Source organism: Balaenoptera musculus, chromosome 6, assembly GCF_009873245.2.
Source record: "Balaenoptera musculus isolate JJ_BM4_2016_0621 chromosome 6, mBalMus1.pri.v3, whole genome shotgun sequence".
Lineage (NCBI taxonomy): Eukaryota > Metazoa > Chordata > Mammalia > Artiodactyla > Balaenopteridae > Balaenoptera > Balaenoptera musculus.
The window spans coordinates 61,607,626-61,620,575 of NC_045790.1; the positions used below are offsets into that span (position 1 = coordinate 61,607,626).

The 12,950-nt window shown below is 40.6% G+C and overlaps 1 protein-coding gene across 2 annotated transcripts in view; it reads left to right on the top strand.

The window, feature by feature from the left end:
- Positions 1 to 12,950, top strand: part of GLIS3 (GLIS family zinc finger 3) — a 506,199-nt gene that overhangs the window by 178,641 nt on the left and 314,608 nt on the right. For both annotated transcript variants that reach the window (XM_036856374.1, XM_036856376.1), the window contains 2 exons: positions 531 to 738; positions 6,480 to 7,599. In XM_036856374.1, the coding sequence (XP_036712269.1) occupies positions 531 to 738; positions 6,480 to 7,599 (1,328 nt within the window). The remainder of the gene's footprint in view (positions 1 to 530; positions 739 to 6,479; positions 7,600 to 12,950) is intronic.

Genomic DNA, 12,950 nt, shown 5'->3' on the forward strand with positions numbered 1-12,950 from the left:
TGTCCAATGAAAATATATTAGGATGAAGAGGAAAAATAAAGATTGGAGAGACACAGCCAGTCTATATCCTTTTAAAGAGGCTTTTTGGAAGACCAGACTTGGAATGAAATGAACCAGTTAAACAAGTTTTTTTCAGGAGTGTCAACTTTCCTTGCTGGGTCATTCAAGATATTAGCTATTCTAGAAAAAACATGGTTTGATACAAGTAATCCCATCTACTTACCACCTTAACCCTTTAGGTAAAGAGATGATAAAATATGATTCTTAATATAACTGGACACTTCTATACAGAAGAAGCAAAATGTAAGCATATTTTGTATGAGTGGTGATTATAGAAGGGTTTCTATTGTAGCATTATGGATTTTTCATTGGAATTAGAGAAAGCTTTTTTCTATCACTAATACTGAAAAAAAAAAGATGATCCAAGGACTGTCTCTAAAGATGAGTCCTGATATAAGTGTGCACATATGTGTATTTACTGATTTCTGATATAAGGGACATGAAAGCTAACCTGATTCATTTGTTTTTAGGGGCTCTTGGCTTTGGGCCTCAGTGCAAGTCCATTGGAAAAGGCAGCTGCAACAATCTAGTGGTCACCAGCAGTCCCATGATGGTTCAGCGACTGGGACCCATTTCACCACCAGCAAGCCAGGTCTCTACAGCATGCAACCAGATCAGTCCTAGCTTACAGAGGGCAATGAATGCAGCCAACCTGAATATACCTCCTTCAGATACCAGGTCTCAAATTACTTTTTTTTTCCCCCTTCTTATGGTATAATCACACCCATGACTGTTTTTCCTTTCCTTACTGAATGCATGCCTGCACAACACACACACACACACACACACACACACACACACACACACACACACACACACACACTCAAGCAGCTCTCTTAATTTGAGCTTTGTAGGGGAATGTGTATAAAAACTATGTGTGCCATAATATCATCTTAATTGGGAAGAATGGTTTAATACCTGCTGTCTTACAGTGTGAGTGAAATTAAGGCCCACTTTGAGATTTTCGGGCCTCTGTGACTAAATACCAGTGTGTTAATCTGTTGATTCCTGGTGAAGCAGGTCATATCATGGCCTAGAAAGATAAGATGTTCCATGCACATCCATCTTAGCTGCTCGTTTTTCAGTGTATATGTTGCAGCATCCTAAGGCTGCTTTACAGTTGTTTTGTCCGTCCATCCATACATTCACCCATCTAACCAAGTATCTTAAATATTTATGGTCCTGCATAATACAATAGTTGAAGTTTAGGGAGATAGTTGAAAAAGTAAAGATAGAAATTATGAATTTCAAGACTTTATGATGCGTCTAGGAAGACATACTTTCGTGTGTGAGTTACATAACATTTCAACACAATGTCTGATTAGGTGCTGGAATAAGTAGGTCCAATAAATGCTATACATCTATCTCCATGGGAGATAATTGAATAGGGAAATTACCTTCTCAGACAAATTTTTATATCTCTTAAGGTTGATATTACAGGGGACATAAAACCAAAATACTGTGTAATGTATAAGGTCTATTTCTATGTTTGAAATGAATTGTTTCATCTTCTGTAAGTAATCTTCTTGGAGAAATACAATCCAAAGTTTTTGCCTTAGTCCCGGATCTGTTGTAACTGTGATTTTGCAAAGGAATTGGACCTCTCTTCCGTGGACCTCTGTTCCTCTTCTTGGGGGACTGGAATCTGCTGAGATGCCTTGTAGTTCTGGGTTCTGTTTCTTCCTCTTCTTCCTCCCCTTCCTTTTTCTTTTCCTCTTATCCCCCTTTCCCCCTCTTGTGTCTCTGCACTGTCCTCCTAGCTGCTATTCGAGAATCTGAAATCACAGTTCCTGGATCATTTTTTATGCCAATTTTTTCACGAGATGGAAACCTGTTTTTCACCTGAGATTTTTTTTGTGATGGGAAGCTGCTCCTGTCATTTTCCTATTGATGATTATGCCTTGAGGGACTCTTCAGACTTGCTGAGTATTGCATGTAAAATTAACTGTACTCGTGGGGTAGGTGTCATTGGGAAGCCTGCAGCTTCCTGTCTGTGGCAAGTCCAGCCCATGCCTTGAAGGCAGAGAGTCATAATTAATGGAGAAACTGCAGGTAGGCAGGGCACAGGCTGCTGCAGCCATGCATGTATCTAGTGCAGTCCCTTTCATGGGTCGGGCAGGGAAGGGTCATTATCTCATTGTTTTCTGGCATATTTGATTCCTTAGCATAAATTTTTATCCTTAAAAGATAACATCTTAGAGACGCATGGACATATATGTTTTGACTATGTATTCTGTGAGCCCTTCTATGGAAATAATTTTTTGCAGGATGAGCAAAGAAACAGGAGTTGGGAAGTGGCTTGGTGAAATATCGAATTTACTTTTAGCAATTTGGAAAGGTCACATTTATTTGTGATACTTAAATTGGTTTGCGTGTTCCGTAAGAGGAGAGATAGGACAGGAGGCAACAGTTCAACTTGAAGGCATTTTGCTGTCTAGAGATGAAGAGAAGGTGGAGAGAGAATCAGCTTTGTATATTGGGGGCATGCCCAGGGGGAGGGGGAGGTGGGGTGGGGAGCTTGATGGGGACATAACTGTTCAGTCTGAGTGATGGCCACCCTATAAAAAACTGTAAAATTTATTGTTTTTTCCTGATTATCTATGTAATTCTTACTCATTGTAGACAATGTGGAAAATATGGACAAGCACAAGACAGTATATGATAGTCATCCTGAATCCTACCACTCACGGGCAACCATGGGTGGAATTTTGATATATATCCTTCTAGCTGTAGGTAAACATATACACCATAAGCATAGGTTTCCCTTTCTATCAACTTATCTATAATGATCTATATAGTATTATATTTACTCTTTTCATTAATATAAACACTTTCCTTTGTAATAACCTTTTGTGGTAGAAATATATTTAGCATCATATAATGACTTCTTCTTGCCCAAGATTCCATTTTATTAAAAAGTATATACATAAAACTATAATTTTTATCAGTATCTTATTACTGGGCATTTGTTTCCCTTTATTTCATTATTGTAAGTGATACTTTATTGGATCAATTCTGTAACTCTTTTGTTGCACATCTCTTTTTCATGACATATATATACATATATATGTATACATATATATGTAGTCATTCTCTTAAGCATCATTTTGAGGAATTCCTTGTCATGTATGCGTTAGTATTTCTTTTGAGCTTGGCGTTGAACCAAGCAATTTAGCTTGGTCATTACACCTCTTACGGCCCCATGAGAGTTACTGAGCTCTTGCTTCACCAGCTACCCTAACCTATCTCACTGTTGGTTTCTGAGTTTTTCCTATTGCTTTTATTTTGTTTGAGTTATCTTTCTTTCACATATAGCTTCAAATTAACCAGTCACCAGAAATAATATGCTTAGGATTAGATGAACATATGGAAATGGAGATTTCTCTAAGTATGGTGATAGAACCACAGCTCTTTGTCACTTTCTTTCCCATAGGCTTGGTGTGGGTAGCAGCAGGGCTTATAGGCAAGAGTTCTTTGCAATCTTTCACAGTCATTCAGCATATTGTTTCATAAAGAGAACAGAAAATGTGTTTTCCAGTTGTAGCTCGTGTGACTTTAAGCCTCGTACACCAGGTCTTTTAATCAAGTAGAGCAGCATGGACCACATGTGGGGTATGTTGTGAGGAAAACAATGGAGGATGTATGTGATCCAGCTAGGTGACTGCCTATCAAATGCTGCTTTATTTGTACGTCTTTAAGGAGTTTTGGTCCTTTTTTTGGTGTCACTGGGAGGAATTTCACAGAACCTTGGTTTTATTCTCTGTAAAACAGAGGTTATTTAAACAATCCAATTTACTTACTTCACAGGCTGTATTAAATGAAATAATACAAAGGGAAAATACTTCATAAGTTAAAAATGATGGTTATCATTATATTGATTGATTACTCACCTTAATCAACATTTTTTGGGAAAACTTTAACACTCTGGTGGGTACTGGCGGAGATAAAAATGACCCCTTTTTTTGGAGGACTTTGAATTTTATTGAGGAAGATAACACCCACAGATGCTTGAAGTTAGCTATGTTTAAGGCTCAGTACAGACAGTATATAATTTTTCTGGGAAGAGGACTTTTACTGAGAGCTACTATCTTTGGAGCAGGTTTCATGGATTAGAAACTTTGAAATATTAAAAGATCTGGGTAATTGCTCAGAAGGGAGGTGGGCTGCTAGGCAAAGGCCATTTGTTGGAAATTTTGTTCTTATTAGGTGTTTAAGATAGAAGAGAGAGTTCTCCATTCATATAACTGCCTTAGTGAATAGAACATAGAATTTGCTTTCTGAAAAATATATGATAACTGTCTTAGAAAACTGAGATGTCCAAGGAGTTCAGAAATGTGCCTGCATGGGGTTATGCTCAAATTTAAATCGAACTATACTTTAGGTGTATTTTGAGAAAACTAAGAAACATCTCTTGACAATGGAACAAATGAACATGTCTCACTCACTATAGGCAGCCCTCAAACCAAATAATATAATTTCAAACGAAAAGTATATACAGATGGGTAAAATACTTTCTGCCTGCTATTCACTGCTTAAAAATCTGAAATCCTCCAGTATGACAGTGACCAGGCAAATGCACCATTTGAGAATGTTATATAAACCATCTCAACCTCAGGGCGTAAAGCAAAGTCAGTTGTCTTTGCCTCATATATGACACGACTACTGATTTGACTTGGGTCAGAAAGCAATTCTGTATCTCCCTGGGGAAGGGACCAAAAGGCCCTTGACATCCTATCACCAGGAGCCTTCAGCTGAGCTCTGCAGGGAGAGCTACAAGCTGCAGGTATGCTGGGAAAATAATTGAAAGTGTCCATGGGGAATTAAAAACAGATGGTTCAGAAACCACTCTGGGGCTTGCAGAAGGACTTCAGTCCAAATATAAAGATCTGGACAGAGGAAAATAAATCTGTGTCAAGGGCAACTGGACGTAAATTCCTGCTGTGTTTGTCATCGGTAAACATTACTTCGCTCGATGGAAACACCACATCGACAGCGGTGTTATCTACCACCTTATACTGTGCATTTCGGAGCCGAGATGTTTTCTTGCTAATTTCTCATGCTTGTAGGAAACAGTGTTCCTGGCTTCCATTTTGTGAAAAGAAGTAAGAGGAACAGATGGGATGAGAATGCTTCTATTTTTCCCTCAGTTCTTTTGCAACAGGTTGCTGTATAACAGCTGGAAGTAGTAAATGGGTTCATTCTGGGAAGATAGACATTCTATACAATATTTTATTTTAAATGTTTTGTCAGAAAAAAGATCTCTGTAGAAAGCCAGTGCAAGTACATATAAAAAAGTCAGGTTTTTCTGGTATACACTATTCTGAGTTGGGAGTACACTGAATTATGAATTATGTCCAGCCTCTTTGTGACAAATTTTCCATCCAAAGGGCATAGCTTTTCTCTTCAATGATTTTTAAGGCAATGATGTCATAGTAAAGCAAAATGAATTTTAAAGTGGCCAGACTACAAAGCATTCTGTTATTCAGCTAATTGTTGTGACATGTGAGGCATGTTTTTTAAAGGGTAAGAAGGACAGGAGAGGAATTGTTGCAAAAGTGAAGTACTTAAGGCAAATGCTTTGCTCTCAGTCCAAATCTGCTCTGATTCAAGGACAACAGTTCATGGAAGATCCAAAACTAGCAGGTGTGATTAAACCCTGCACAGCCCAAATGCGTAATTCCAAATATGACTTGATTTCAGGCTGTCACTCCCATATATATTACAGCTGTATTTTATATATATTTTATTTCTGGGGCAATTTGATGTTGTGACTGAGTACTTATAGTGTGAATTGCTGTCTTTTATAGAAACATGTAAAATTCCTTAATATCAGTGAAATAAACTTGTGAAATTATTATTAGGTCCCCTGGATGACTTCGAGGATTTACTTTTTTTTTCTTTTCAAATTAAGCATAGGTTTATGTTTTACCTCACCAAACAGATTTCACTCAAAGGCTGGGACTCTCTTTAGACTTGTGTTCCCTGCGATGCCTATTTGTAGTGTGCTGCACACAGTAGATGCTTAATAAATACTTGTTTATTTGGTTTGCCATAACAAGCTTCAATAATTATTCCTAGGTCTCTAATTTTTTCCCTGTATTAAAAAAAGATGTTTAAAAATAAAGCAAGGACTATTTATTATCATTTAAAGTATTAAGATTATTTATAACAATAGATCTTTTTGTTTTATTATTCCAGTGAGCATTAGCTTTTATTGTTCTTCTTGGTAAAATGTTATTTACCTGGAACTAAAAGCCTTGGGTTTTATCTTAGCCAAAGAATGTGTGTTTAGCCGAGAATGTAATTAGGGGAAATACTTAAGGGATTGTCAATGCAATGTTCTTTTAGCTCTTAGGCAATCCATATCCTGCTAAAATGTTTGTCTTTTTTTTTCCCCCGCCTTCTGGCTGCTGTTCCAGGTCCCTTATTTCGCGTGAGTCTTTGGCATCCTCAACTTTGAGTCTGACGGAAAGTCAGTCAGCCTTGAGCGTGAAACAAGAGTGGTCTCACGGCTACAGGCCTCTCCCTTCGCTCTCCTCCAACCACAGCTCTCAGAATGGCATTGATCTAGGGGATCTCCTCAGCCTTCCTCCTGGGACAGCCATGCCCAGCAACAGTGTCTCTAACTCATTGCCATCCTACCTCTTCGGGATGGAAAATAGCCACTCTCCTTACCCTAGTCCCCGGCACTCCTCGGCCAGGTCCCACTCGGCCCGCTCCAAGAAGAGAGCACTGTCCTTGTCCCCGCTGTCTGATGGCATTGGGATAGACTTCAATACCATCATCCGCACCTCGCCCACGTCCTTGGTCGCCTACATCAACGGGTCGAGGTCTTCCCCGGCCAACATGTCCCCCCAGCCAGAGGTCTATGGGCATTTCCTGGGGGTGCGCGGCAGCTGTATCCCCCAGCCATGCTCGGTGCCAAGCAGCCAGAAGGGCGTGCGGGTGGCCAGCGGCGGCCTGGCTCTTCCAGCCTACGACGAGGACAGCGTGCTGGAGTATGAGCGCATGCAGCAGCTGGAGCACGGCGGCCTGCAGCCCGGCCTGGTCAACAACATGGTGGTGCAGCACGGCCTGCTGGATTCTGACGGCCAGCCGGCGGGCCTGCTAAAGACGGAGCGCCTGGATGACTTCCCGGGCGGCGCCCTGGACTTGCCCCCGGCACCCCCTCTGCCTCCTCTGCCACCTCCGCCCCAAGGCCCCCCGCCCCCCTACCACGCCCACCCGCACCTGCATCACCCAGAGCTCGTCCACCACACCCAAGCGCTGGCCCTGCCTCAGGCCGCCCTGGAGGAGGATGGGGAGATGGAAGACGTTGGGGGCAAGCACTGCTGTCGCTGGATCGACTGCAGCGCCTTGTATGACCAGCAGGAGGAACTTGTGCGGCACATCGAGAAGGTTCACATAGATCAGCGCAAAGGGGAAGACTTCACCTGTTTCTGGGCCGGTTGTCCTCGAAGGTACAAGCCATTCAATGCCCGCTATAAACTGCTGATCCACATGAGAGTCCACTCGGGGGAGAAGCCCAACAAGTGTTCGGTGAGTCTCCTAAAGCCCACCGGGAGTTCATTGAAGGTGTATGTGGTTTTCCAAACGCCGCCACAAGTTAGGTGGCATTTTCTTCTTTTATGGAGTTCGGATGCTGGGGGTCTAGGTATCCATGAGATTTGACTCCTCTTCAGCCTGAGAAAGGGGAAGTTTTCTTTAATTATTAGTGGCTGGGGTGTATCTCCACTTCTAGATTCTCTTCTGCAGATGTACATGATCAGGGGAGGTTCACACTGCCACACTGTCCAAAGTCTTGGAAAATTGATTCCCACCAGGCACCAACTAGAAGTTGCTGAAATGTGCAGGGCAGAGGAACACACACTGCACCACCAGCAAGCTTTAGCTCTTTTCCAAAGTAAATATTCAGTGATTTTCCCTTCCCTCCAATAACTGGGTGAGTGTTAGGGTTAGAGGGGTGGTTCTGATATTTGGAAAGGAACTCACACTTAGCAACTTGGCTAGTAAAAATGTTGCTGCATACACCCACACGCCTGCACACTGCACACTCCAAGGTTGTAAGACTAGTTAATGATTTATAGGCAGCATGAAAACACTCAGGGTTACCACAGGAGCAGAGTCTTACTGGATCTTACTGAACTTTAAGGAGAGGGAGTTCGGTGGAAGATGTATAAGGAGAAAGAACCCAGAGGGGACTGTGTCTTTGGTGTTGAAGGAAGCGGGCATGGTGTCTCTTTCTCCCCACTTCCCCCTTTCACAACATCAATCCTGGAACTATCTCTGTTTCTTGGCAGAATTTACTGTTTTTGAATAATATGACTCTTAAATGGTTGCACAACCATTTCACACCTAACAGAAACCCTCAGGGTTTACAAGCAGGACATCACGCTTGGGATCCCAGGGTGGCTTTGCACAATCTCAGACAGCTCGCTTAACTCTTGGAAAAAGAAGAGCATGTGTTTTATATTAGTTTAGATGGACAGGAATATTTCTTTTAGAGTTAAGAATCTGAGAATTTTAGGTATTCCCTGGATATTGAATATGCTACAGGTCACTAAATGTGTAAAATATATATATCATTTGGAAAAGGAACTTATTTAGATGGTGGTTCCCCCAGCCAGAGTCCCTTCTTTCTGTAGTATGTCTTGATAATAAAGAATCTGGGCCATGTTTACCAGGTTTATGCTTGATTATAGATTGGCCAAGTTGTCGGATTCATGTAAAAGCAAACCAAACAGGTGATAGTTGTAAGGCAAGTATTAGAAGCGTTTTTTCACCATCCAGTAGGTATTTTTGAAAGAGTTTTAAGAATTTCTGGAGGAATGAATTGCATTTCTTGTCCTTACATTATGCCCCATGTTATGATTCTTCTTAAGGAAAACTTGAAGCTCATACATTGTAAGAATGCCAGGTTATATGACTGAAAAGAATAATTACATTCCAGCCAACGAAACCTTACTCTGTCAGTAAAGTTCTGCATTTAAAATGCCAGAAAGAGACAAGCAATTGAAGGCAATTCCATTTACTCTGTTTGGAACACACCGGCCTATTGCAGGCAAGAAAGACATTCAGTCTCTGAAGGAAAACAGTCCAGCCTTTTAGTTCTGACTAATCCTGGCTGAAAATAGTTTGCTGGATTTGGCTTTACTGAAATAAACATATAGGCTTGAATTATCCAAAAAAATATTTTTTTTGCATTGCAAAATTAATTTTTGTGCAAAAGGATTTCCCTATTTTCCCACTATCCCCAGATTTTGAAAAGGCATATAACTTTATGAAGTTGACTTTTGCTAAAGTGCATGATAACTATTAAAAATAGAAATACTTCAGTGAAAGAATAAGCTGAGAGGTGAATGTTTGCAGGCGTCTGCATAGCTTTTCATGGTATTATTCAAGATGGGTATGGGAGGTGATTTTTCACTCTCCCCTAGTCTGCGTACTCCCCATTTCTAGACGAAATCTGTGCAAAATTTAGATTGCTAGATTTAATAGCACATCAAACCTAGACCCACAAAGCATTAAATCACATGTTATAGTGCAAATGTATTGTACAAAACAGTGTTTCTTAGGGGCTGACTAATGCTGCAGTTCTTGCCTTGGGACTGTATATTTTTAGCAGGAATATAAAACGTACATATCATGAGCATCATGTCTTGTGAAAACTGTTATGTTGCTGCCCGTCATCTGCTTGATTTGTAGGGTTGTAGCTAACTGGCAGCAAATAATTTTGCTGTGAAAGTTTAGCAGTCCTCTCAAGTTGTAGCCCTTGGAGAGAAGACATTGTGCTTAATGTGGATGCGCATCTGAAAAAGATGCATTTTTCTGCCTCTTGCAAAACCAGCCTTTACACTCTTGGAATCCAGACACAAAGAACTATTAAAACTGAACAGTTTCATCTCTCACTTTTTTAGAAACTGATGGTAGTTGATTCAAAGCTCAAGATCCTTGCCAAGTAAAATGACCACATTCTTCTTTTGGAGACATGAAGTGATCTTTGGGTTTTTGTGGCTGTGTCACATGCTGCAAAGGCTAGGAGCAGTTTAAATTATAAGACCCTGTCCACTTCTGTTTTACGTATGTTTAACTGCTATTAATTTTCTGTGGACCATAGTTAGAGTTAGTCATCATTTTCACTCACTTAGCTTATTGACCCAAGAAAGATGTGATGACCCAATTGTGTTTGGTGACCGTGACTACAGGCAGCACAATGAGCTTCTGGAAGTCATGTGAAAAGGAGGATGTGTGAAAGGGCTATTCAGTGACAGCCTGCTTACAGTAAGAGGCTACCACTGGTGTCCTCCCTTGATGCCAGATTCCATCTCATGCATGGGAGAACACATTCTCAGAGTCTCTGACTGTAACTCCTCAGCCTTACCCAGAACTCTGGGATTCAGATCTCTCAGGACTTTAGGTGGCAGAACTGGGGGAAGATTGTTAATTTATTATTTGGTTAACTTACTGGAAGGAGAGAATGGTTTCTTTTCCCTTTTCCACCCAAACAACTCCACCCTTCTGTAGATCTCATTCTTACTGCTTCTGTGGAGAGCCAAACCAGCTGCTCTCTTTCCGCTCTTGGCCTTGATTACAGAGATATTCCCAGCCGTCGGCAAAGGCCTTGAGAAGTAAAGGCCTCAGCAGGCAGACAGACAGACCTCAGTTAAATCAGAAACTGGAATATGGCAATATTACATTAAAAACACCTGAGTCCATTCACTTCTGTCTACTAATAAAGCAATTTGTAGGTGCCAGATCATTCTATTTAGACCTTCCTGAGCTTAGACCAACCTCAACATTGATGAATCTCAGAAATATCAAAACTTTTGAGCATTCCCAGGTATAGCTTTGCTGAATTCTGTTATGTTTTTCTGAGATGATAAGGTTTCAAATGCTCAAGTCAGAGCAAGTAATGGAGCCTTATAATCAGTTTCTTTCCCAAACCCCTGTTTCATGTTCCTAAAAGGACAACGTAAAGAATAACCCCAAACTATAGATGTACACTAACCATCCCTAACAGTAGCCATAGTAAGTGTTCCAACTGAGTGCACACTGAGAATGTTTTTACCGTAGTAGGTCTTTTTCCCATTAAGTTGAAGAGTGTGCAACACCTCGGTAGCGTTCCCAGGAAGGTGTGCTCTGAATGAGATCAGACACACTCTGTCTGTCAGTACTTCTCATGAGAAAGCCTATCTGATCAGGGCAGAGTGAGCAGAGGGACAGGGTTCCGTTGCCAGGATCAGAAACACTGATCCTGGCCTTTGTGCACAAAAGAAAGCAGTTGGGCTGGGAGGTTAGGGAGTGTTAATAAGGGAATTAGGGGGAATGTGGATCGCCACTTAAATTTTGCTTATTTTTCCTGGATGAATTTTATCCAATAGCAAAAAGGAATTTTGTAAAACTTTTACCCACCCACAGATTTTCACAAAAATGTCACTGACCAAAGACAGCTTTGAATCTTGTATGAATTGACTCATTTCTCCACAGACATTTTGCCTGGCAAAACGCAGAGTATTTGCTTTGGCTTGACTATTGGGCCGTTTGCTTTTTAAGTAACATTGGATTATGGAATACAAGAAAATAAATACAGAGCTGGGGCCATGTCCCCATTCCTCTTTTATGGCCTGATTTATGGGTTATGGGCCAGCTTTAGCCATGTAAGACATTTCTTGAGGAAAAGTAAATTCATTGTAAAATATGGAAGAAGGCTTTTTTTCCCCACATCCTTTAGTTTATTATTTTGATAAGACTTGGCATTGATGTGGTGACCACAATTACCTGACTAGAAGGGACCTCAGGAAAATATCACCTAAGCATAATTATTAGTTATCACTCCACAATCTTCATATTGGCAACAATTAATAAATTCTCATAACGTCAAGTATTGGAGGGTATGGAGAAGGGAATGTTTTACCATTGTTAGTGAGAGTAAATTAGTGTAACCACTTTGGAAAAAATTTTGAGAATATCTAGCAAACGCGAAGATGAGCATATCCAACAAAACCATGTCTAAGTGTCTATCCTAGAGCAACTCTTGGTGGCAGGAAGACATGCCTTTGTTGTTGTTCTTTTTTAATAAATTTATTTATTTTATTTTTGGCTGCGTTGGGTCTTCAGTTGCTGCAAGCGGGGGCTACTCTTCGTTGCAGTGCGCGGGCTTCTCATTGTGGTGGCTTCTCTTGTTGTGGAGCATGGGCTCTAGGTACACGGGCTTCAGTAGTTGTGGCACCTGGGCTCAGTAGTTGTGGCTCGTGGGCTCTAGAGCCCAGGCTCAGTAGTTGTGGTGCACGGGCTTAGTTGCTCCGCAGCATGTGGGATCTTCCCGGACCAAGGCTCAAACCCATGTCCCCTGCACTGGCAGGTGGATTCTTAACCACTGCGCCACCAGGGGAGTCCCCATGCCTCTGTTTTTTAAAAAAAATATAAATAACCTATCTCTCCATAGATAAGGTAAGTCAACAAACTGTGGTTTATTCCTAATGAAATAATATAAAGGAATTTAAAATTAAGAAACTATATATAAATCGATATATCTATAGATTGATAGATAACAACATGGATAAATAGATAACAATGTTGAATGAAACAATTACATGCAAAAGGGTATATACTGTGTAATATAATTTACATATATTTAAACACATGCTAAGCAGTATTATACAGTTGTTGTAGATACATAATTACTTGGTTAAACAATAAAATCATGTAGGCCAGGATAACCTTAGGATAGTGGATACTTCTAGAGATGAAAGAAATAGGAAGATATGGGATGTAGGGATTTTGCTTTATCTTTTGTCCAAAGAGGGAGAGAAATGAAACAAATATGGCAGAATATTAAAATGTTTGGTGGTGGCAATACAGCTGTCATAGGTATCTTATAATATTTTCTA